This window comes from Nansenia antarctica, assembly GCF_963989245.1.
Source record: "Nansenia antarctica genome assembly, chromosome: 15".
NCBI classification, from domain to species: domain Eukaryota; kingdom Metazoa; phylum Chordata; class Actinopteri; order Argentiniformes; family Microstomatidae; genus Nansenia; species Nansenia antarctica.
The window spans coordinates 31,137,353-31,161,457 of NC_137685.1; the positions used below are offsets into that span (position 1 = coordinate 31,137,353).

Consider the following 24,105-nt stretch of genomic DNA (forward strand, 5'->3'; position numbering starts at 1 on the left):
ACCCCAGGTGTTGTTATGTGGTACTGCATGAGAGTTTGACGTGCGACCCCAGGTGTCGTTATGTGGTACTGCATGAGAGTTTGACGTGTCTATAGACATGGGTCTTAAGATGTCTTGGAAATATGAAGAACACAATGAATGTCATAGTATTGTCTCAGCATTTTATTATTTAAAAAACAACATACACAAATACATAATCATACTGTGGATTACTAATTGATAAAGACATTTACAGGAAATTGCAGGAACTATTATAAATAGGAACACAATTATTATGTGTACAACATTATTATATGAACAAAATGATTATATGTACAAAACCTGCACGTCCCTTTCTGAAGGATGCAGAATCTTGGCCTAAACAACAAGAGTGTGAAATGAATCTGATCAGTGGGATATACTTAGTAACCAGGGGGATATACTTAGTAACCAGGGGGATATACTTAGTAACCAGGGGAATATACCCAGTAACTGCAGGTATTATTGAGCTCAAGGGAATCAAACGCCAAATGTCAGTGACAAACACATAGTAGAAATACGCACTCGCGTTTAAAAGATAACAACATGGGAATCGGAAATGTAACAGTCAAATGAAAACATTTAATAATGAGAAAAACTGTGATTTCTCCCTGACCTGTCAGTGATGTCATGTTGTGTGCACACATAGTGTAACCCCTCTACGTTGTCCTCCACCCAACGCTGGATGAGAGGTGGGTGGCGTGGGTCTACCTCCAAATACACACGACTGAGAGAGGCAAAACAAGACACACAATAAAGTCATAACAGAAAGCAAACAATTTTACCGTCATTAAAATTGTCAATTCTAAATGGTCAAGCAAATATGTTCAAGTCAAGACTAAAAACCCATCTTTTTAATATTGCCTTTAAATTACTAAATAATTAAATTAAGATTATAAAAACCCATCCTTTTAATATTGCATTGAAGTTACTAAATAATTAAATTAAGATTATATAATGATTAAAGCACTTTGAGCTGCAACGTTTGCAGGAAAAGCGCTATACAAATAAAGTTATTATTATTATTATTATTATTATTATTAATAATTCAAAAATACATCCAATACATTCCCATGAATGCTCCAATAAAGACATGTATGTTTCACAAACAACCTCAATCCCACACATCTGGATAGCCTCAACGCCACACAAACTGCCGAACGTAAGTGCTTTACCCGTGGTTGGATAGAAGCTTTGGAGCCAGAGTCAGAATCTGTCTGATCACCAGCATCCCATCACTGCCTCCGTCCAGCGCAGCATGGTCCTCAAACCTTCAGGCAACAGAGAGCATGTCAGATCAGAGTCCCCCGTTCCAACTCTGAGGCGCAATTATAACAGAGGGGCTAAGGTGTGTCTGTGTGTAGGTGTAGGTGTGTAGGTGTGCCTCACCTGAGGATTTCAGGTTCAAGTGTTGTCATATCCTCAGAGAACAGGTACGGGGGGTTGCTTACCAGAGCTGAGACAGGACTGCACATGCTCACAATCGCATCTGCATCTAGAACATAAGTAATACGTTTAAGTTGTCCACAACAACCACAACAATATCAGCACTCCTTTGCCATCAAGGTTCCAGTTACCCCTCATCACATCCATATGATGAACCTCCAGTCGGTCCCGGAGCCCCAAACTGTAACATAAAGACAGCGATCATTTTAAGCACATACTCAAACAAAACAAGGGCAAATGAATCTAACCAAACTAATTCTGTTGTTTAATATATATATATACAGTATATATATATATATATATATATATATATATATATGTATATACATACACAGGTGCATCTAAAATTTAGAATATCATGGAAAAGTTCCTTATTTTCCGTAATTTAATTCAAAAAGTAAAACTTTAACACATGAAGTGAAATAAATATAATATTTCAAGCCTTTTTTGTTTTAACGTTGATCATTATGACTTACAGCTCATGAAAAAAAATCCAGTATCTCAAAATATTAGAATATTACATAAGACCAAAAAAAAAAAAAGGATTTATAAAACAGAAATGTTGACCTTCTGAAAGGTATGTTAATTTATGCACTCAATACTGTTTTTTTTTTTAAATACTTTATTGCAGGACTTTACATTACATTTTACAAGTTCATTTCACACACTTTACAAGTTCTTCACTTGTTTAAGTTCATCCTGCATCATTTTTTTATTTTTTTTTTATTTTTTATAGAGAGAACAAGAAATAAAGAAAATAAAGAATAGAGACTAGAGAGAAAATATTAAAAAAAAAAAGAAAAAAAGAGAGAAATTATAGGGATAGAAATAGAAAAGTAAGAGACAAAGGGAGGGGGTGGGAGGGGTGGGATCGGGGAGGGTTGGGGGGGGGGGCTTCCTTCCTACTCATTCATTCGGTCCATTTACTCCAGTTCATAGTGAATTGCTCTTCACGGCCTCCCACGTTGCAAGTAATTCTTTCCATTTCTTTTATGTCTTCAACAGTTTTTTTCCAATTATTAACGGATGGTGGGTTTAAGTCCAACCATTTACGTGTGATTTGCTTTAAAGCCGCGATACGTAGTATGGTGTACAAATATTTATCTCCCTCTCTGTATATATCTAATGGAATAAGACAGAGTATAATATTGACTGGATGTATAGGATTTTGTAAGGTAAATGTATTTTTTATTTTTACTTGAACTGCCTCCCAAAACCTTTTCAATATAGGGCATGTATAGAAAATGTGTGTGTGATTGGCTTCTCGTTCCGTACATTGCACTCAATACTTGGTCTGGGCTCCTTTTGCACAAATGACTGCATCAATGCGGCGTGGCATGGAGGCAACCAGCCTGTGGCCCTGCTGAGGTGTTGGTTAGGGAAGCCCAGGTTGCTGTGATAGCGGCCTTCAGCTCGTCTGCATATCCATGGAAAGTTGACTGGAAGGGAAAAGTGTGGTAGGAAAAGGTGCACAAGCAACAGGGATGACCGCAGCCTTGAGAGGATTGTCAAGCAAGGCCGATTCAAGATCTTGGTGGAGCTTCACAAGGAGTGGACTGAGGCTGGAGTCAGCACTTCAAGAGCCACCACGCACAGATGTATCCAGGAACTGGGCTACAAGTGTTGCATTCCTAGCGTCAAGCCACTCCTGAACCAGAGACAACGTCAGAAGCGTAAAAAAGGAGTACAGAAGGAGAAAAAGAACTGGACCGTTTGGACAGTTGTCCAAAGTCCTCTTTACAGATGAAAGTAAATGTTGCATTTCATTTGGAAATCAAGGTCCCAGAGTCTGGAGGAAGAGTGGAGAGGCACAGAATCCAAGTTGCTTGAAGTCCAGTGTGAGTCAGTGATGCTTTGGGGTGCCATGTCATCTGCTGGTGTTGGTCCACTGTGTGCAGCCGTCTATCAGGAGATTTTTAGAGCACTTCATGCTTCCGTCTGCTGACAAGCTTTATGGAGATGCTGATTTAATTTTCCAGCCGGACTTGGCAGCTGCCAACAGTGCTAAAACGACCAGTAACTGGTTTAATTACCATGGTAGTACTGTGCTTGATTGGCCAGCCAACCTGCCTGAATCTGAAGCCCACAGAGAATCTATGGCAGGGGTCGGCAATAGGCGGCCCGCGGGCCATTGCTGGCCCATCACCAATAATATTTGGCCCAGCAGAATATTTGGAGAATCCACTTTTTTTTTTTTTTTTTTTTTTTACAATATCCGACCGACAGTCCCACATATAGCGCCTATAATGTCCGAATAGAGAATCTACCTCCACCTGAATAATGCTTATTGTACTTTTATCCATGTTGAGAGTGAATGACACAGGGACAGACAATCAGGCAGCGGGGTGCACCGAAGCGCACTGACGCTGAACCCCTCATAGTGAATCATAAGTAGGTGGACAACGTGTAGTGCTGAAATAGCCGTGTGTGGTTTGAAAAAAATAACACCAGCTCAGTAAATAATTCAAACGTAATGTTTACGTATATGTGACTGCAACACACATATGAACAGTAACAAAGCAAATTCAGTTTAATATTCTGAAAAACATTGACAACAAAATCGGTGAAAAAAAGAAAAGAAAGAAAAGTAATCCGCTTATGCGAGGGGTGGTGGTGCATAGGCCTATGCTCCTGAAACGACAGAGCAAACACGCTATTAGGGATAATAATTACAATGAGCCATTCATTCAAAATATACAAAATACAATTAGGTTATTAAATACAATAACGACAGGCTTGGTACTCACTTAATGTGAAAAGTGGCATCTCCCATCGGTCAGTATTTGCTTGATATCTGGTTATATGGACGTCACTTTAATCCGCAGGCAGTTCTCAAGTTTTTTTTTGCATCAATCGATTCCTCTCGTGCGTCTTTATCACATTCATTGAGGAAAAGGACGACTCGCATGTATAGAAAGGGAACATTGTGAGCACGGAAGATGTGAGTCTCACAACGGCTTTGCGTTGATGAAACCAGGTAGGATGAACATTATAGTTCGCTGTCCATTCCTCTTTAAATGCCCTGTTTTCACCGTCAACTTTCCTCTTTACACCTTTGGAGAGTGACATGATGTTTCTCTTGCTAGTTAGCAGGTTAAATGTTTAGCTAACTTCACCCGGCACGCAAACAACCAATCCAATAATAATGTGACCTTGTCTGGGAGGAGGGGGGAATCATTCAGAATGAAAGTATGTTAAATAATTATTAGAATAAGCTAGGCTGCGCTACATCGTCAGTCCACACATTTATTATTCAAAACTATGGAAAAGGGTGAAACTACGTTTCAACGTTGTTGAGAATCACAACACAAACTTGCTAGTCAAGCCAAAATACTGCAACGTAATGGATTGGACTGCTACCTAGTTAACTACAACACTACTTTACATTGTTACCTAGTTAACTACAACACTACTGTCGTATATTTCTGTAGTATGTATGATCTATGTATGAATATGTAGTATGTTTTAGACACACACACATACCGGGGCATGCAGGGACATGATGCCCTCTAGCAATGAGGGTTCTATGGCAACCAGATGACCAGCAGGGACCTTTGGGGGTTGGGCAGGGACACACATACACGCTGGCCCCTCCCCTCTGGAGCGGAACGGGGAGAGAGAGGGAGGGAGCGCTCTCTTCCCACCCGAGGTCCATGAGGAACGCATGTAATGTATAAATCTGCCTGTAACTGATTAAATTGTCTTAAACTAACTGTTCTTTGATTCATAACCAATAAGAATACACGACAGTAATGGCGAGCAAGCAACGGAGATAATATAACTTAATTTACAGTATTTTGCAAACTTCAATCTAAAGAAGAAGGTAGATTTTCTGCAGAGATCTCTCTCTAGTCGATTGGTGTGTTTAAAATAGACTGTAAATCTCAGATAAGTTATAGTCAAAAGAATCTGTGTAACGGTAATCTTGTTGGAATAGAAGCAAACTTTTCATAATCTTTGATGGGTGGGTGGTGAGAGCCGGACTTTGAAGCCCGTTTTTTTGTAAAGTATAGTGTTTGATGTGATTTGGTTGTATGGTATTGGAATATCGTGCGTGTCTGTGTAAAAGCATATAAATTGTTGAATGAGAATTAGTTTGGTAACTAATAGTTAAATTGCATTGAAAAGAGCATTATTGTTATAGACTAAGAAATCGATTCTTCAGAACTGTGTCAGAGAATCTATTCTTAGACGCCATTTTTCTTTGTCCTTGAGAAAGGACACACACAGAGGCCATCTTTATGAGGGAAACGTGAACGTAGAATATTTGAATGAGATAAATAATAGTTTAACTGGATTGAAAGATAATCTGTGTCGTGAAAAGTAATCGTTTATGAAAACAAGTTGTGTTAAAGAGATTGTTTTAAGCAGGCCCCAATACGGCCGTGGGCTTTCAAGAACAATAAAGCCCTTCCCTCTTCCTGCTTTGCAAAAAGCGCAGACACACAGTGGAACATTCCTTTAGAAGGGAACCTGAGTTTGATAGATTTCAGTACTCATCTCTTAAAGATAACGATAAAACCATACACATAGACTAGTATTGATAAAGATATAGATATAGTGAATTGATCAGCGGGGTATTTTAAATAGTTTAGAGTTACGGTTAAAACATTCATAGCCTCCATTTTACATGGAAGAGTTGGCGCATGCGCAATCGATGCGCGTTAGCCGGAGCACAGCTCCATCTGCTGGTCAAAATACGACAAGACATTTTTAAAACATTGGCTCTCTGTAAATTGATGAAATACAACCCTCCTTCATTGATGATGTTTGTAGATGATTGTTAGATATTACTTTAATTAATTTAATTAATTACTAATTGATTGAATTAATTATTCAGATCATTTCATTTTCTGTTTCACAGAACTTTGATCAATTGTTTTGTGATAATCTAATAATAACCATTTCTTTGTGTCGATAATAGCTAATTGACTTTACAGGTTTACATCAATGAAGTGTCAATGAATAATTCTAACTAATCATTCATTCCTTTCACTTAACAAGTCGATTTCTCTACAGATTGTAATTAATAATTAATCATTCATTCTTTTCCAAATAACAAGTCGATTTCTTTACAGGTTATAATTAATATTTGTAATTTACATATTTTATTTTAGTTAGGTCATTTCCACAGTGTTTGATTAAGGAATAGCAGAATAGTACATATTTGATAGTTGAGCAGTAAAAGGGTTTTTGTGGATCAGTGAATACTTAGGTGTGATCAGCCTTTGTGATTTAATAATTGTGTTGACCAGAACTGTAATTAGTATTGAATGAGTAATCAAGTGACACATATTCATAAACAATTAGGAAACACATTTAAGTATAAAGTACTTACACAGCTATTAGATTTAAGTTAATACTGCACTGACATACACAAGAGGCAAGTCTGTTATTCTGAAGTTGCAGGGTTTTTGTGGGGATGGTTAATACAGTTATATTGGACTAGCATTTGTTTAGCAAACAAGACAAAATAAGGTGGGTTGTAAGAAGCGTACACCTTATCTAATATAGAATATTGTCAGCATATTGAGCAAAGTAGAATGGGGTCGAATTCCACGAAGCTGTTAAAAGATATTAGTGAACATCGTGGAATGTTGGCTACGTTATCCCCTATGGCTGTAGTGGAAAAAATGAATCCTCTTGTTAGGGAAATTAGCAAAATGTCTACGAAATGGAATAGCCGTTGGGCATACATTGAACAGCCGTGGCCGAAAGAGGGCAGCCTTAATTTACAATTAATTGCAACATTGGAGATACTTATCAATGGGCACAAAGCACATCAAAGAGGAATGATTAGATCAGAGAAACGCAAGTTAGAGTTAGCTATTTTAGATCTATTTAAGGTAGAGGGACAGAAAATAGCTCAGATGGAACCGGAAAAGAAAAAAGAATTGGCCAGGACACTGGAACAGAAATTGAACATTTCATCCTCAGACCTGTGTCCTGCCTCCAGTCCCCCTCCATATGCTAAGGCACTGGAGGATCATTCCCAGAAGAAGAAGAAGGAGCCAAGGGGAAAAGGGGACGACAGGAGTGACGAGGAAGATGACAGCGAAGATGGCAGTGAAGACTCAAGTGATGACGACAATGCAGATGGAGGCTACAACGCGCAGGTCAGGAAGATGATAGCCACAGCCGAAAGGAAAGGTGGGAGAAGACGCCCGGAGAAAGAGGGAGATTGTCACCGAATGTCATCAAATACATTAAAGAACTGTCCAGTGCTGATTCGGGGTAACAAGATGGAATATCATCCGTGGCATCATACAGATTTGTCTGAAGTGATCGAGAAACTCCCAGTTCTTCAAGAGGGAGGACATTCGTGGACGCGAGAGGTCGACGTGATACTGACAGGAACGCAGGCCGCGATGGGAGACCTGAAAAGACTCTTAGCTTTTATTGCAGGATTGGATACAATGCAGGAAATATTGATGAAGGCAGGACTTCATAGATATATCAATACATCAGTTTATGATCCAGAGCTCTTCGCAGCAAACAGAGGCAGGCTGTGGAAAGCAATCAGAGAGACCTACCCTACTCACATTCACCCAGACAATATCATTGTGAAGCCACTGGGGGGGGATGAGAATCCCAGGGGTTATGTTGCCCGTGTGCACACTCAATGGAGAAGTGTGACAGGGAAAGACGCTGAAGATAACCCCTTAGAAAAATCCATAATCAGGGAAAAAATACAAGAAGGGCTTCCTACCCCAGTTAAGGATAAGCTAGCAGAAGTGGTGGGGCTACGACACATGAACAAAGCTGTTTATATAGACCACGTAGCTCATCAAGTTGAGTTATATCGAAAGAACATTCAGATACAGAAGGCACGAGACGAAGAATCCCTCAGAATATTGACTCATTTGCAATTGACTGAAAGCGAGAGGAACATAGAGGGAGTGCAGGCTTTAGCCCCACAGCAACAGCCACCTGGAGTGCAGACTGCTACTTACCAGTCCTACTCACAGGGGCCACAAGGGGGGTATCCTGCTACTTACCAGTCCTACCCACAGGGGCCACAAGGGGGGTATCCATACCCACAAGGACCACCAGGGGTGCAAGCGGTTCCATACCAGATGTACACACAGCCTGGCCAAGGACCACCACCAGGGGGATGGACAGCAGCAGGGAAGGAGATGCTAGAACCATGCCAATGCGACCAGAATGGACATCTAGCCTGTGCCTGCTGCAACAGGCCCCAGGGGGGCGCAGGGGGGAGCCAAGGAGGAGGATATTGGCCCCCTACTACACCTGCTCCAGGAGTGATGAACCCTTACGGAGGCCCAGCAGCTGGCCTATAGGGGTGCCCGGAAGATCCGAGTGGGAGGTGCCAGCTGGTGGTGACACAGAAGCCTGAAGGCGCCACGCACCTCCCTATGTCTAGAGAATATGTGAAGACAATCGGATTTGAGGGAATTAAACAGCTGATTCCTACAACTGAGCTTGTAGACTTAGAGTACAAGGGACAGAGAGCAACTCTGTCAACACTTGTGTCAGAACACACGCCAACAGGGCTGCTAGGGAGAGATGCTCTATGCCAATTGAACTGTACAGTAAAATGCACACCTGACGGCTGTCAGGTGACGGTGCCATCCGGTGTTCAGATTCCATCGACAGCCAGAGTGATTAAGCATAGAACAGACCTACAAGCTTTGCCTTTAAAGGGAGCTGATATAGAATATTGGGTTGATGGGTCTTGTTACGGGGTAGGAGAAACGTTGTGCGCTGGGTATTCCTTAGTTAAAGCACAGAATTCAAAGTTTATTGTAGAACAGGCTGAGGCAGTTCCTCAGCCTTGCTCGGCTCAGTTGGCTGAATTGATTGCCCTCACAGAAGCATGCAACTTGGGAACCGGACGGAGAGTGACAGTGTACACCGACTCTGCCTATGCACATAATGTTTGTCATTTTAATGGAGCTGTATGGAGGGGGCGGGGTTTTAAGAGAACTGATGGTACGCCTATACAGCATCACGCACAGATCATGAAGCTGTTACAAGCCATGATGAAGCCAAAGGAATTAGCCATAGTGAAGTGTGCCACACACAGGTCTGACTCATCACATGTCACACAAGGTAACAGGGCTGCAGAAGATGCAGCCAAAGCCATTACAGGAGCAGACAAGGCAGGTAAAGGTCTTCTGGTCACACATGAAAAGCAATTACAGGGCATGGTCACACTTGAGGATTTATTGATGTTACAGAGTAGAGTAACTACGTTAGACAAGAACGTTTGGCTAGCAAGGGGGGCAAGTCAGGATGACACAGGTCTATGGAGGAATCATGAGGGGTTGGTTGTAGCACCCTCAGATTTATTAGGCATGTTAATACAGGAAGCTCATGGATTAGCACATGTGGCTAGGGGGGAGGTAAGACGCAAGATCACCAAGAAATATGGGTTTTGGAGTCCATATTTGATGGAACAGATTGACCATGCTTTAGGTCAATGTGGGGTCTGTTGGAGAAACAACATCAGAGTGGGTACACCAGTGGTGTCTGGGCATATCCCTACCCCAATAGGGCCACGGGTGGTGGACAGGGGGGTGGATGTACAGAGTAGGCAGGATGTTGTGCCAACAGGTGCCGAGGTCCCCAGAGAACCTGAGAAGGAGGAGCTACGAGGAGATGCTGTGGTGTTGCCAGAGCCAGTGGCAATGCCAGTGTTACAGCCAGTGACATTACCGGCAGTGCCTGAAACCGAGGGGACAGCGGAAAGCTGTCCAGATGCCAATGAACCAGAAAACAATGAAGCAGAGAGTGTTGACAGTCTGGAGGTCCAGCCTGGGGGTGTCCAAAGCCTGGACACCTGTGCTACTGGGGATGCTGGCGAGTGCCTGCACCATGTTTCAGATGATGCTGAGGGCGACTCCCCAGACCTTGATCAGCGTGGGAGGGGACCAGGCGGCTGCCTGAACCTCAATGACACTGACGGACGACGACCAGTTAGGAAAAGATTAAAGACTATGAATAGGGTAGTGAAGCAGCAGATCAAAGGGAACGACGGGAATGGACAGCAGATGATAGCATGGCTGGAAACGGTCTTAGGGGCATGGGAAACTTATTTTGCTAAGATAGGAGCACCCATTATAGCAGACATGATTTTTGACTTTCTTAGGAGACAGGGCCTCATTGACTGTTTTTGGAAAATCAGTCACTCAGTCCACGTTAATGAACTTTTCAGAAGACTAGTCCTCACCTGAGGTGAAGATCTATGCATTAATGCATTCCCTTTGTCCTATGCTTACTGTTGGAGAATTATGTGTTATGATAACTGAATGTCATTATTTGTGTATTGTTTGTTTGTTTCTATATCGTGTGATTGAGGTCAGTTGAGAAGTGATGTGGTGGTTATACAAAGCTAGGAGAGAGGTTCTGTTCCTAGCGCAACGAAAATGGAAAGCTCCTGACTATGAAAGTGTTATCAATCTGAGACAGCGGTAAAGGCTGTTCTCCAACTGGGTACAAGTGCTAGTAACCTCTGACCCTGACGCTTCAAGGACAAAGAAAACATCGGTCGTTGGAAGTTTCTGTATTGATTTGTGCATGATGAACTGTGTTTAGTTTAATTGTGATTGTTATTTTCAAAATTCTTTTTATTATTGGTTGTTTTTTATTTTTTGTTTATGATATCTTTGGTTCCTAATACTGGTCCTGGGTTGGTCTGTGTTATTGTGCTTCTTGTGTTGTGTGTTGGTGTAGTTTTTCTGTCTGTTGTTGTTTATTTTTTAATTTTTAATTTTATTTTAAAAAAAAAAAAAATTTTGGGGATGTTTTATGGGGTTTTGTGTTTTTGTTTTTGTTTTATGGTAGTTTAGTTTCGGAACACCCTCTGGGTGGTCCGAGGGGGGATGTGTCGTATATTTCTGTAGTATGTATGATCTATGTATGAATATGTAGTATGTTTTAGACACACACACATACCGGGGCATGCAGGGACATGATGCCCTCTAGCAATGAGGGTTCTATGGCAACCAGATGACCAGCAGGGACCTTTGGGGGTTGGGCAGGGACACACATACACGCTGGCCCCTCCCCTCTGGAGCGGAACGGGGAGAGAGAGGGAGGGAGCGCTCTCTTCCCACCCGAGGTCCATGAGGAACGCATGTAATGTATAAATCTGCCTGTAACTGATTAAATTGTCTTAAACTAACTGTTCTTTGATTCATAACCAATAAGAATACACGACACTACTTTACATTGTTACCTAGTTAACTACAACACTACTTTACATTGTTACCTAGTTAACTACAACACTACTTTACATTGTTACCTAGTTAACTACAACACTACTTTACATTGTTACCTAGTTAACTAGAACACTACTTTACATTGTTACCTAGTTAACTAGAACACTACTTTACATTGTTACCTAGTTAACTACAACACTACTTTACATTGTTACCTAGTTAACTACAACACTACTTTACATTGTTACCTAGTTAACTACAACACTACTTTACATTGTTACCTAGTTAACTACAACACTACTTTACATTGTTACCTAGTTAACTACAACACTACTTTACATTGTTAGCAGGCTCACAAAACAAGCTGTGTTAGTTGACTAGCGATGTGTACATTTTTCGAAAGAAAAGTCAAAGCATTAGAATGTGTCACATTTTTTAACAATCAATTACTTATGAATGAATTAATGGAATGAATGAATGGTCTTTATTGTCATTGCTACAGTACAGGTACCAAACAACGAAATTTAGGAGGGGTGGCTCCCCTGGTGTTAGAAAAATAAATAAAAATAAAATAAATAAATCGGGCCCGCCATCTAGTGGCTCAAAAAAATTTGGCCCGAGGCCAAACCTAATTGCCGACCCCTGATCTATGGGGTATTGTCAAGGGGAAGATGAGACACACCAGACCCAACAACGCAGACGAGCTGAGCTTTATGAAAGTTTCACTTTTTGAATTAAATTACGGAAAAGAATGAACTTTTCCATGATGTAAATTTTTTAGATGCACCTGTATGGCTGTATGTCTATATATATATATATATATATATATATACTGTATATATATATAGTAGCAAGATTACCTGTCTGCATTTTCTGATGTCAGACGCACAGCATCCTGGCTTTTATCCAAGGCAATTGCTCTAAGCTGAGAGAGAGAGAGAGAGAGAGAGAGAGAGAGAGAGAGAGAGAGAGAGAGAGAGAGAGAGAGAGATAACTAAGATTTCACTGTTGCTTGAGTGGAGTGAAGCTCTGGCATACCATATGAAATATTTCGATTTAATTTTAATTTTCTTTTTAGCTCACCTCCGGGAGGCTGTCCAGCAGACTGAGGGAGATGGCACCTGAGCCACAGCCCACTTCTAGGCACCTAAGGCCTGGCTCTCCTCTAACTCCAGTCCTCTGGTTCATCTGGAGGTCTGTTAGCACTAGGCCAACGAGCTCCTGCACAGACAGACAGACAGACAGGCAGGCAGACAGACAGACAGACAGACAGGCAGACAGACAGGCAGACAGGCAACCAGTGAGTGAGTCAGACAGACGTAATAGTTTATGGATGCATTGTAGCCTAATTTCCGTGGCTGTTGGGAGATGATATTGAGATGACAGTCCCCCTGTATTTAGCTTTCGCCTCCCCTCACTTCAGTCTCAGGTCGTGGGATGAACACGGGAGGTCTCATCTTCAACGTCAGATCCCTGAAGTCCCACTCCTCGATCACGTACTGCACCGGCATCCTGAACATCAAACGCATTTCACATGGCATTCATTAGGGCTGACAGAAAACCGATAGGCCACGTAAACGTATTACTATCGTAAATGTGGAATCAACAGCAGACGTAGGCTGTACCTGGAAAGCCGTCTGGTACAGAGCTCCCACATGTGCTCTGTCTGTTCACGTGTCAGAAACTCAGTAACCCTGTTCTGCCCCAGGCTCTCTAACTGTGAGGAGTGAGTGAGGGAAATGGGATAAAGAGGGTAAAAGATTGTAAAGACTTCAAAGATTGTTGAGTGGGGGGGTTGTACTGTATTGGCTGTGAGAGGCAGAGAGACTGAGAAAACCCCGAAAAGATTGGCAGTGGTGGGACGTGTGATTGAATGAAAAAAGATGTATTGGGAAATATATGATATTTGGGAATAGAAACTCACAGTTTTAGCGCCAAGCAGATGTGCAACAATGTACTGGCTGGAGAGAGTTGGCTCCGAGACGCCCCTCTCCTGGAAGTGCTTTGCCCACAAGGCCACAGCTGCCTGCACAGTGAGTCTGCTGGCTGGGGGTAAGGCTGGCACACATGATGCACTCGCTGCCATGGAGGTACACAGCCTCTAAAAGAGAGGCGGGGGGGGGGGGGGGAGACAGACAGGCAGGCAGACAGGCAGGCAGACAGACAGGCAGACAGGCAGACAGACAGGCAGACAGACAGGCAGACAGACAGGCAGACAGATAGACAGGTAGAAAGACAGATTTGGGGAAATTAAGTCATTGAGGATGTTTATTTGACTGCATCATATTTAGTTATAGCCTATGTATTCTCCCCAAATGGTATGGTAATAGTAATAACAAGTGACTATTGAATTCAGTGAGCTATGCCTTGTTCTTCATTTACCCTTCTGCACTGTCTGACTCCTTTCACAACAATGTGTATTACTGCATTGGCATTTCGTGAGTTTAGAATGATAAGGTTCTATCTCCGTTTAGAATGATAAGGTTCTATCTCCGTTTAGAATGATAAGGTTCTATCTCCGTTTAGAATGATAAGGTTCTATCTCCGTTTAGGGCAGTTCAGAGATATTGAGCGTCAAAGTGTTTACATTCCATTATGTTTTGTGAGATGGAACCTTTGTATTTTATTAATTACTAACTCAAAAATGTCAACATTTTAAAAATAACACCACACAGGCATTAATAAACACCTAATGGATCAGATTATGTAAAAAAAACTCAATTTTGACAAAAATTGAGATAGAACCTTATAATTCTAACGTCACGATTTGCGTCCTCTTTTATTTATTTACCTTGTGTCCATTAAAGCTGCCTTTTAGGTGGCCAAAGCGACTATAAACCCCATGCAAGGATCTTCGTATCCACATCCCTGTTATAAGACACACGTGCGTCACGTCTGTGCGATGCTATGGCAGGAGGAGGTTTACAGAAAGACTAATACTATTATTGTCTGAATATGTAGTGCAAACATATCTGATAATGCACTAACTGAACCAGTACATAGAGAACTGAAGGACTTCAGTTAAACTATGTTTGCGACGGGAGCTGTAGGCTCCTACTCTCTCTGGGATGACTGCACCGTGTTTCAGAATAAAAGTTTTATAGAAACATTGAGTGTAGAATTAGAATATTGTTATGCTTTCAAGGTATCAATTATTTACATTATTTGTTTTCTATTGTTGGTAAATATGTAAATACGTAAATACATTTGATTTAATTAAAAAATATATTATATTAATATTATTAATTATTAATCTCTGAGTATTAGATAGATAGATAGACTTTATTTGTCATTGCTACAGTACAGGTACCAAACAACGAAATTTAGGAGGGGAGGCTCCCCTGGTGTTTAGGAAAGGAAAAAGAAACACATTTTAGAAAAAGCATAGATGCATAAAAATCACAAGAAGGTAAGGAGCTGGTTTACATCAATAGAGGCTATGTACACAATCCACTGTACTATACTGCACAGATAGTCAACTAGGGTTGTCATATTTCACAGAAAGTATTTTTTCACATTATTTTAAAGTGTCACAGTTTGCAGGCTTGAAAATGTACATGTTTGTGCCTCAGCACTAGCTGCCATACAATCCGTCCGGACTGTCCTGGGCCCAGAACTTAGGCCTTTTCTGTGTTCAGGGCCTTGACGGCCCTGTGGTAGAAGCTGTCCTTCAGTCTGTTTGTCTTAGCGGCCGGGGTCCTGTACCTCCTGTTCGAGGGCAGCTTGACAAAGTGTTCGTGCCCAGGGTGGGTCGGGTCCTTGGAGATCTTGGAGGCCCTCCTGAGACAGCGTGTTTTGTACAGCTCCTCCAGAGAGGGGAGGGGGGCGCCGGTGATCCTCTGTGCTGTTCTCACGACTCTCTGTAGATCGCTTCTCTCCACTGCCGTGCAGCTGTGGTACCAGTTGGAGATGCCGAAGGTGAGGATACTCTCCACTGCGCCGTGGTAGAAGGCCACCAGCATCTCCTGCTTGCTGTGTTGTTTCTTGAGGCATCTCAGGGTGTATAGCCGCTGTTGTGCCCTCTTGATAATGCCTTTAGTGTTGTCCTTCCAGGCCAGGTCATCCCGCATGTTGTGTCCCAGGAATCGGAGGTTTGAGACTATCTCCACGCTCTCTCCGTCGATGAGCAGGGGCAGGATCTCGGACTTTTTCCTCCTGAAGTCTACGATGAATTCCTGGGTCTTTGACTTGTTTAGCAGCAGGTTGTTAACCTTGCACAGCTTGCTCAATTGCTCTACCTCATCCCTGTACGCCGCCTCGTCCCCCCCCGAGATACATCCCACCACGGTGGTGTCGTCTGCAAACTTTACGATGTAGTTGCTGGGGTGGATGGGGGTGAAGTCGTGGGTGTAGAGGTTGTAGAGGATGGGGCTTAGCACGCAGCCCTGGGGTGACCCAGTGCTGAGGCTGAGGGCTGTGGAGGTGTGGGGGCCCACCCGCACCCTCTGGGGGCGGTCGGTCAGGAAGTCCTTGATCCACGCACATATAGAGTGTGATAGACCCAGGTCTAGTAGTTTGGTCACTAGCCTGTCTGGAAGGATGGTGTTAAAGGCGGAGCTGAAGTCCACGAAGAGCAGTCTCGCGTAGCTGTTTCCCCTCTCCAGGTGGGATAGAGTGGCGTGGAGAGTCGTCGCTATGGCGTCCTCTGTGGACCTGTGGGCTCTGTAGGCGAACTGGTATGGATCCAGGTTGGGCGGGAGGCGTGTGAGTATGTGGGCCCGGACTAGTTTCTCGAAGCACTTCATGATGATTGGTGTGAGTGCCACCGGGCGGTAGTCGTTTAGGCAGCTCACCGTGCTTTTCTTCGGGACTGGAATGATAGTTGAGGTTTTCAGGCAGGGTGGGACGGTGGCCTGGGACAGGGACTGGTTGAAGATGTTGGTGAAAACCCCGGCCAGCTGGTCGGCGCAGTCTCTCAGCACCCGTCCCAGGACGCCATCCGGCCCCGAGGCTTTCCTGGGGTCCACCGCCTTCAGTACGCGTCTCACCTCGTGCTCTGTGAGGGTGAGGCTGCTGAGAGCTGGAGAGAGTGGTGTCTGTGTTGTGGTTACCTCCGTTCGCCCCTCGTCGAACCGGGCGTAGAAGGTGTTCAGCTTTCCCGCCAGCAGGGGGTCGTCCTCTGCGGCTGTGAGCCTGTTGGCTCTGAAGTTTGTCATCTGCTGAACCCCCTGCCACATCCGCCTGGAGTCGTTGCTCAGGAGGCATTCCTCAATCTTCTCTCTGTGCTCTGCCTTGGCCGCTTTGATGCCGCGCTTTAGGTTGGCCCTGGTGGAGCTGTACAGCGGTGTGCGCTTCCCTGCGATGAAGGCGTTGTCCCTCTCATTTAACAGTTTTTGGACCTTCCCAGTCATCCATGGCTTCGTGTTGGGGTAGACCCGGACCCGTTTGTCCACGGTGACTGAGTTGGTGCAGTTCACTATGTGGTTCAGAACCGACGACGTGTACTGTTCCAGGTCCTCATGCTCATATTCCTGCCATAGGGTGTCATTTAGGCAGATCTGCAGTGGAGCGGACCCTTCTGGCCAGGTTCTGACAGTCTTAGTGGTGGTGGGAGCACTTTTCCCCATTGTGGTGTATGCAGGAATCAGGAGGATTGACACATGGTCAGACATGCCTAGATGAGCTAGCGGACTAGCCTTGTAAGCACGTTTGATGTTGGTGTATACCTTATCCAGTGTTTTTTCTCCTCTCGTTGCACATTTTACATGCTGGTAGAACTTGGGTAGTACTGCCTTCAGGTCGACATGATTAAAGTCCCCCGCTATGATGTGGATAGCCTGTGGATCAGTACTTTGTTGGCTACTAATGACGTCGTATAGTCGCGCCAATGCTACTTTGCTGTCTGAGCTATGTGCAATATACACACATGTAATTAGCACCGCGTTAAACTCCCTAGGCAGGTATGTGGGTCGGCATTTAACAGTGTATTGGAGAAAGGGAAGGTTAAATAAGCTTATGCTTCTTCCTACTCCTTTTCGGACATGTTAAGTTAATAGTGTTTTTTGCTTGTTTTTTGTTTTTTGTTGTTATAACTATTTTCCTTTTGATTTTGTCTTTGCTATTTTAATTTTTTCACATGTTCGGAATAAAGCTTTCATATCATATCATATTATTCTCCGCACTCTTATTTTGAAACGAGCCATGCTGACACTGGAACGCAGCCATCACAATAAAGCGCAGCGGAAGTGTCCACGATGCTCTTGAACACGTCAACATCCTGGGTCGTGCGACACTAGCTGAGCTCTCAGAGACCAATACCATGTGTGTGTTTACGCTGTGATGTCTGGTTAGTATCATAGATTAGCTGATCTTAGATCGTAAACAACAGGGGATCTATGTTTGTGTAGACGTAGTGTGCACACAGGAGACACATAGCTTGCTTATACTGCTTGTGCAAGGCGAGCCATCTCGCTAACAGTAGCTAGATTACATTGTAAACAAGCCCTCTTCCTCTTCCTCTTCCTCTGCTCTTCCTCTACCAGGCTGGACTGTTATACCATCTAATCAACTGTTATAACTTCGCCATGAGGATGTCTAGTCGAATTGAGTGTATATTTTTCAGTGAGTTTCATCCCACACTGGGACCAAAGATTACATACCAGGTAGGTGTACAGTGACATATCGTGACGTTAGAATTATAAGGTTCTATCTCCATTTTTGGTCAAAATTGAGTTTTTTTACATAATCTGATCCATTAGGTGTTTATTAATGCCTGTGTGTTGTTTTTAAAATGTTGACATTTTTGAGTTACTAATTCATAAAAATACAAAGGTTCCATCTCACAAAACATAATGGAATGTAAAAACTTTGACTCAATATCTCTGAACTACCCTAGACGGAGATAGAACCTTATAATTCTAAGCTCACGGTACAGTGACATATTTACAATGACATTTGGTGACAAGCTTTCTACACCCCTTACTCACACTGACTTGTATGTATTGTTGTGTTCTACTCTTTATAGGTTCCTGAGGAGTACATCTCCCGTGAGCTCTTCGACACAGTCCAAGTGTACATTATAACCAAACCGGAACTGCAGAACAAACTAATAACTGTGTATGTACACTAACATCCTCCGTACACTGTATCTGTATGTTGACACTGACACTCATTCACACCAGAGGAGGCACGTGAAGGTAGAAATCGGAAGATGGGTTCATGGAATCCCATGCATTACAATGAGCCCGTCCTCCGATTTCTACCTCCACCAGCCTCCCCTGATTGATGCTGTACTGTACTCTATTGCACAGCCAACCGTCCAATCTCTTATGTTCTCTGATCTTCTGTATGATCGGTGTTAGAACGGCCATGGGGAAGAAGCTGATCGGTTGTCCGGTGTGCATCGAGCACAAGAAATATAGTCGTAACGCTCTGCTTTTCAACTTGGGCCTGGTGTGTGACGCGCAGACCAAGACCTGTGCCCTGGAACCCATCGTCAAGAAGCTCTCTGGGTACCTCACAACACTGGAGGTAGGGGGAGAATTACCGTAATCCCTGGAGACTAGGGGCATTTCCATTACCATTACAGGATTACAGGCCTGCAAGTATTGAAACGCCTCTTTTTGCAGCTGGAAAGTGGATTCATATCCAACGAAGAGAGCAAGCAGAAACTTCTTCCCATCATGTCCACCTTGTTAGAGGAACTCAACGCCACCGGAGCCTGCACCTTACCCATCGGTATGTCTTTGCATTATGCACTCAGCATTGTGTGGTACACAAGAAGTCACATGATCGAACCTCTCACATGCATGCACGCAGGCAGGCACGTGCACACTGACTCTCTCTCACACACACACACACACACTCTCACACTCACACTCACACTCACACTCACACTCTCACACTCTTTTATTCCCTCTGGTTTCAGATGAGTCGAACACGATCCACCTGAAGCTCATCGAGCAGCGCAGAGACCCCCTGATCGTGCAGGAGTATGACGTGCCCGTCTTCACTCAAGGCAAGGACCACTTCATCAAGTCCCAGTGGGACCTGACCACTCAACAGGTAGCCACTCTGCTGCTGTTCGGCTCGATGCTCTAACTACTCAGCACAGGCACGCCTACAGCGCCGACACAACACTCATCATTTCATGAGATGGAGTGTTGTGGTATTGGCTTGCCGGAACTTGCAAATACATTCAACATGAGTGCCCTTACCTGTTTCAGCATCACTTATCCTACCTTTGAAAAGTTCCACGTCATTTTCAGCGTCGTGACTTTGTTCAATGACGGGTATAAAGTTAAATCTGTATGGATATTAATATTACCTGCCCTTTGAATAAATTGTGGTGCCGGAGAGAAAATCTCAGATGGAGAGTAGGTGGATATTTTCAAAGCTGGGATGTTGAAACAGGTAAGGGCTCTCATGTTGAATGAAGTCGCAAGCCAATAACACTCCATGTTATGAAACGGTCTTGCGTTGGAGCTAGCAGACCTACCTAATGGAGCCAAGATCACTGCATCTATATAAAGCCCGAAGTCTGTCAAAACGGGCTGATGAAAAAGGTGTTGGATTCTGTTGTAGATTCTGGCGTACATAGATGGGTTCAGGCATATCCAGAAAATATCCGCAGAGGCGGATGTGGAGCTGAATCTGGTCCGGATTGCTGTGCAGAATTTATTGTAAGTATTGTTACATGGCGTTGAATAGATTTGATGGGAAAACATTTATCCATGAAACACTGACGGCTAAAGGTGTTCTCTTTCACAGGTATTATGGCGTGGTAACCTTGGTATCAATCTACCAGGTAAACCAATCCTCAATAACAGTACATTCACTGCCTACCGTGCACGTCAGTAACGTCTAAGATTTGTATATCAGTGTTACTCACTAATTACCTAGACTGCCACGGCTTAAGCCCAGTCCTGGACTAAATCACACTTTCAGCGTACAATCTCAATTGAAGATGCTTTTTAGTCTAGGATTACGCTGGAACTTTGTCTGTGAAACCGGCCCATTGTGCGTTCTGTTTCTCCAGTACTCCAACGTCTATTGCACAACCCCTAAAGTCCAGAGCCTCATCGATGACAAGTCGATTCAGGAGGAGTGTCTCATCTATGTCACCAAGCAAGGTAAACTGGTTAACCAAGATTTGGGGCTTAGAAATTTGAGATCTGTGCCACTAGAAACTGAATTTGAATTACTGACATTTGAATTTGAATGGCTCAATTTGAATACTTTAATAAAAATGAATTTGAATCACATAATTTGAATTTGTATTGTTTAACTTGATTCAGTTTTTCGCCAAAAAGTTGCCAGCGGAGAAAAACCTTAGACGGGATACTGTCATTTGCCTACCTTATTATTACCAGGCAGTGACAGTCTATGGCTGCAAAAGGCACGGTCGCCTCTAAGCTTTAGCAAATATATTGTGGTTTACTTAATACTGTTAATACCGAGGACCCGGGGAACAACGGTACGCTCCCCGCGGCTGCTATCAGACTGGCCGCGGGAGTGAGTGTTGAGAGAGAGAGGAGACGGCAACCCTCGCCCGCCATAGACTGTATCCCTACTCGTCTCTCCTGAGCTCGGTTGTAACGTGAACCGTGGAATACGGGATATGTTAGATGCTTTACAGTAATTCCCCAAATGACCAGAAAAGGAAGCTAGATTTGTCGCTGGTCGCTTTTGACTAATTAAGTCGCCAAGGGGCTCTGGAAAGTCGCCAGATATAGGGACAAAGTCGCCAAGTTGGCAACACTGGGAGTGCGTTCTTTAAACCCTCTTGGGTACGTTAATGAAAGGTGCTGATTGGCCGAAAAGGAGTTAGGTCAATCAGCGCTCGATTGCTCTTCCTTAAGGACCCAGATTATGGCCAGAGATATGTGCCACTAGAATCTGAATTTGAATTGCTGACTTTGAATTTGAATTGCTCAATTTGATTATTTATTTATTTTTGAATCACATCATTTGAATTTGTATTGTTTAACTTTGAAAAACGGAATCAAGTTTAACAATACAAATTCAAATTCATTTCTTAAATTAAAGTACGGTATTCAAATTGAGCAATTCAAATTCAAATGTCAGTAATTCAAATTCAGTTTCTAGTGGCACAGATCTCTGCCCATACTTATTGCCTTTCTCAGAATCTCCAGGAAAGATTGATTGTATTTTTGTTTGAATGTGTGTTTTGTTCCAGGACTGAAGAGGGCCTATCTGAGGGACGTGTTCCAGCTGTACTGCGGTCTGACTCCTGGTACCACGGTCCGGGACCTCTGCTCCCGCTACTCCCAGCAGCTTCAGAGGGTGGATGAGAGGTAGCTGACGGAAGTCACTTCATAGCGTTCATACCAGGGAAGGCCGGTGGAGGTAGAAATCGGAGGACGGACAGGCTCATTGTAACGCACGGAACGGTATGAGGAACGGTATCGAACACAGTGGACTGAATGGCGGGAGAGAAAAGGAGCCAAGCCACAAGATTGGCAAGTCAGTGGACCAGTGGAGGCGTAGACGTTTGATACCGTTCCTCATTCCATTCTGTGCGTTACGACGAGTCCTCCGATTTCTACCTCCACCGGCCTCCCCTGATTTCATATGTGGTCGGAGAAGTAGACGGTGATGATGTCATCTTTGTGCTGGTCCCCAGGAGGCTGATCCAGTTTGGGCTGATGAAGGGTCTGATTCGCCGGCTGCAGAAGTATCCCGTGAAGGTGATCCGAGACGAGAGGAGCCGTCCGCCACGCCTATACACCGGTTGCCATAGCTACGACGAAATCTGCTGCAAAACAGGTAGGTTTGAAGTTTTTTTTTGCCGATGCTTTGACGTGTGTTGGGCCGGCACATCAAAGGTTGATAGTGATGAGTCTGTATCGGAGGATGACTGGTCAGAGAGGACGTGACATTTTTTAATTTAGCAGACGCTTTTATCCAAAGCGATTTACAATTAGAAATCACAGGGACAGTCTCCCTGGAGTAACTTAGTTTATTCAATGGCGCACTAGTGGTTTAGTGTTCTCTGGTGAGATTTGAACTCATGACCTTCTGATCACCAGGCCAACTCACTGTCCACTAGGCCAGTGGTTCTCAAACATCTCCTCGGGGACCCCCAGCCGCTCCACATATTCGATCTGTTCCACCACCAGCACACCTGATTCAACTAATAAGTACAAAGCAATTATGATTATTTGTACTTGATTAGTTGAATCCGGTGTGCTGGTGGTGGAACAGATTAAATATGTGGAGCGGCTGGGGGTCCCCGAGGAGAGGTTTGAGAACCACTGCACTAGGCCACCAAACCGTATATATGTTACGGTACATGTGGGAATACGGTACATGTGGGAAAACTAGGGTTAGGATTAGGTGCTAGGGTTAGGATTAGGGGTAGGGTTAGGGTTAGGGTTAGGGTTGGGGTTAGACATGCCAGCATGTACCAAGTCACCCTAGCACCTAGCCCTAACCCTAGTTTTCCCACATGTACCGTATTCCCACATGTACCGTAACATGTATACAGACACTGCAGTCTTCTAACGGGATGTGAATCTTGTCTTTGCAGGGATGAGTTACAAAGAGCTGGACGAGCGCTTGGAGAACGACCCAAACATCATCGTCTGCTGGAAGTGATGCCGTCAGCACCATGGGAGGCCGCTGGAGGTAGAAAAAAACTGGCTCATTGTCATGCCTGGAACGGAATGAGGAACGGTATCACGCGCTTGTCCTCTGATTTCTACCTCCACCAGCCTCCCCTGGCTGAGCAAGACTGATCATGTCCAACAGAGCCATGTAGAGCCATGTAGGGTCCCGTACTACAGAGAGAGCGGGAGCCCTTCTGCTGGCTAGAAGCATCGCAGAGCTGCCTTAACCAAAGACGCCACCTCCTTCACTCTGACTGGGAGACATGTAACAGGAAGTCTGTATTCAAAGGCAGAGACTTTGGGGGATTTGTATCCTGTTATGTCGGCCATTTCGCTTCTTATCTATGCATCAGGTTTTTGCCATCCGGTCCAGACTGAGGATATCACATGGCTTCATTAGGAAACTAAATGCTAATGAATGTATACAAGCCTTACAGAAGCGGAGTATGATCTGATGATACTTGTGTGATTTTAACAAAACTACTGTATGCAATATTGCAGTGAAAATAAACGGGGTTATTGGGGTTGAGTGACCCACTTGACCCTGTTTGTTTGTCCTCAATCCTCTTATGTAGTCCTCGCCTCTTTGTTAAAGTTATTAACTTACAGTACCAAAGATAATACAGGTAGCAAAGATGACGCAGGTAGCAAAGATAATACAGGTACTAAAAATAACAGATAGCAAAGATAATACAGGTGGGTCATTTTTTTTTATACGGTGCCTTTTCCGTCCCCAGTACAAATCATGTTGTATTTTGTCTAAATTTGGACAAATACTAATTCCATTAGGTTTTTCATGTATAGTCAATTGTTATTTATTATGAATACAATGATATGGGCTTCTAAGTTGTTGTTTTCTACATTTTAAAAGCTTTAAAGGTTAAAGA

General features: G+C 43.6%; 2 protein-coding genes across 3 annotated transcripts; one reads left to right on the forward strand and one right to left on the reverse strand.

Annotated features, from left to right (window-relative positions):
• Window positions 1-242: 242 nt before the first annotated feature.
• LOC308171322 (MTRF1L release factor glutamine methyltransferase-like) lies at window positions 243-13,734 on the reverse strand (the record flags this gene model as incomplete). The annotated part of the gene is made up of 10 exons (XM_080546155.1): window positions 243-357; window positions 635-745; window positions 1,194-1,289; window positions 1,408-1,513; window positions 1,596-1,645; window positions 12,509-12,573; window positions 12,732-12,869; window positions 13,067-13,160; window positions 13,274-13,365; window positions 13,573-13,734. 10 exons carry the CDS (start codon window positions 13,732-13,734, stop codon window positions 273-275), a joined length of 999 nt encoding a protein of 332 aa, XP_080402281.1. The 3' UTR covers window positions 243-272.
• LOC308171056 (GATOR1 complex protein NPRL2-like) lies at window positions 12,727-24,009 on the forward strand. Of its 2 annotated transcripts, none has more exons than XM_080545929.1 (12): window positions 12,727-12,842; window positions 18,131-18,250; window positions 18,613-18,704; window positions 18,950-19,118; window positions 19,217-19,325; window positions 19,516-19,652; window positions 20,172-20,269; window positions 20,358-20,394; window positions 20,626-20,719; window positions 21,787-21,904; window positions 22,234-22,376; window positions 23,140-24,009. In XM_080545929.1, exons 2-12 carry the CDS (start codon window positions 18,173-18,175, stop codon window positions 23,205-23,207), a joined length of 1,143 nt encoding a protein of 380 aa, XP_080402055.1. In that variant the 5' UTR covers window positions 12,727-12,842; window positions 18,131-18,172; the 3' UTR covers window positions 23,208-24,009. The 2 variants fall into 2 exon arrangements, with proteins under 2 accessions (XP_080402055.1, XP_080402054.1); XM_080545928.1 differs by lacking the exon at window positions 12,727-12,842 and adding an exon at window positions 17,866-17,934.
• The last annotated feature ends 96 nt before the right edge of the window (window positions 24,010-24,105 follow it).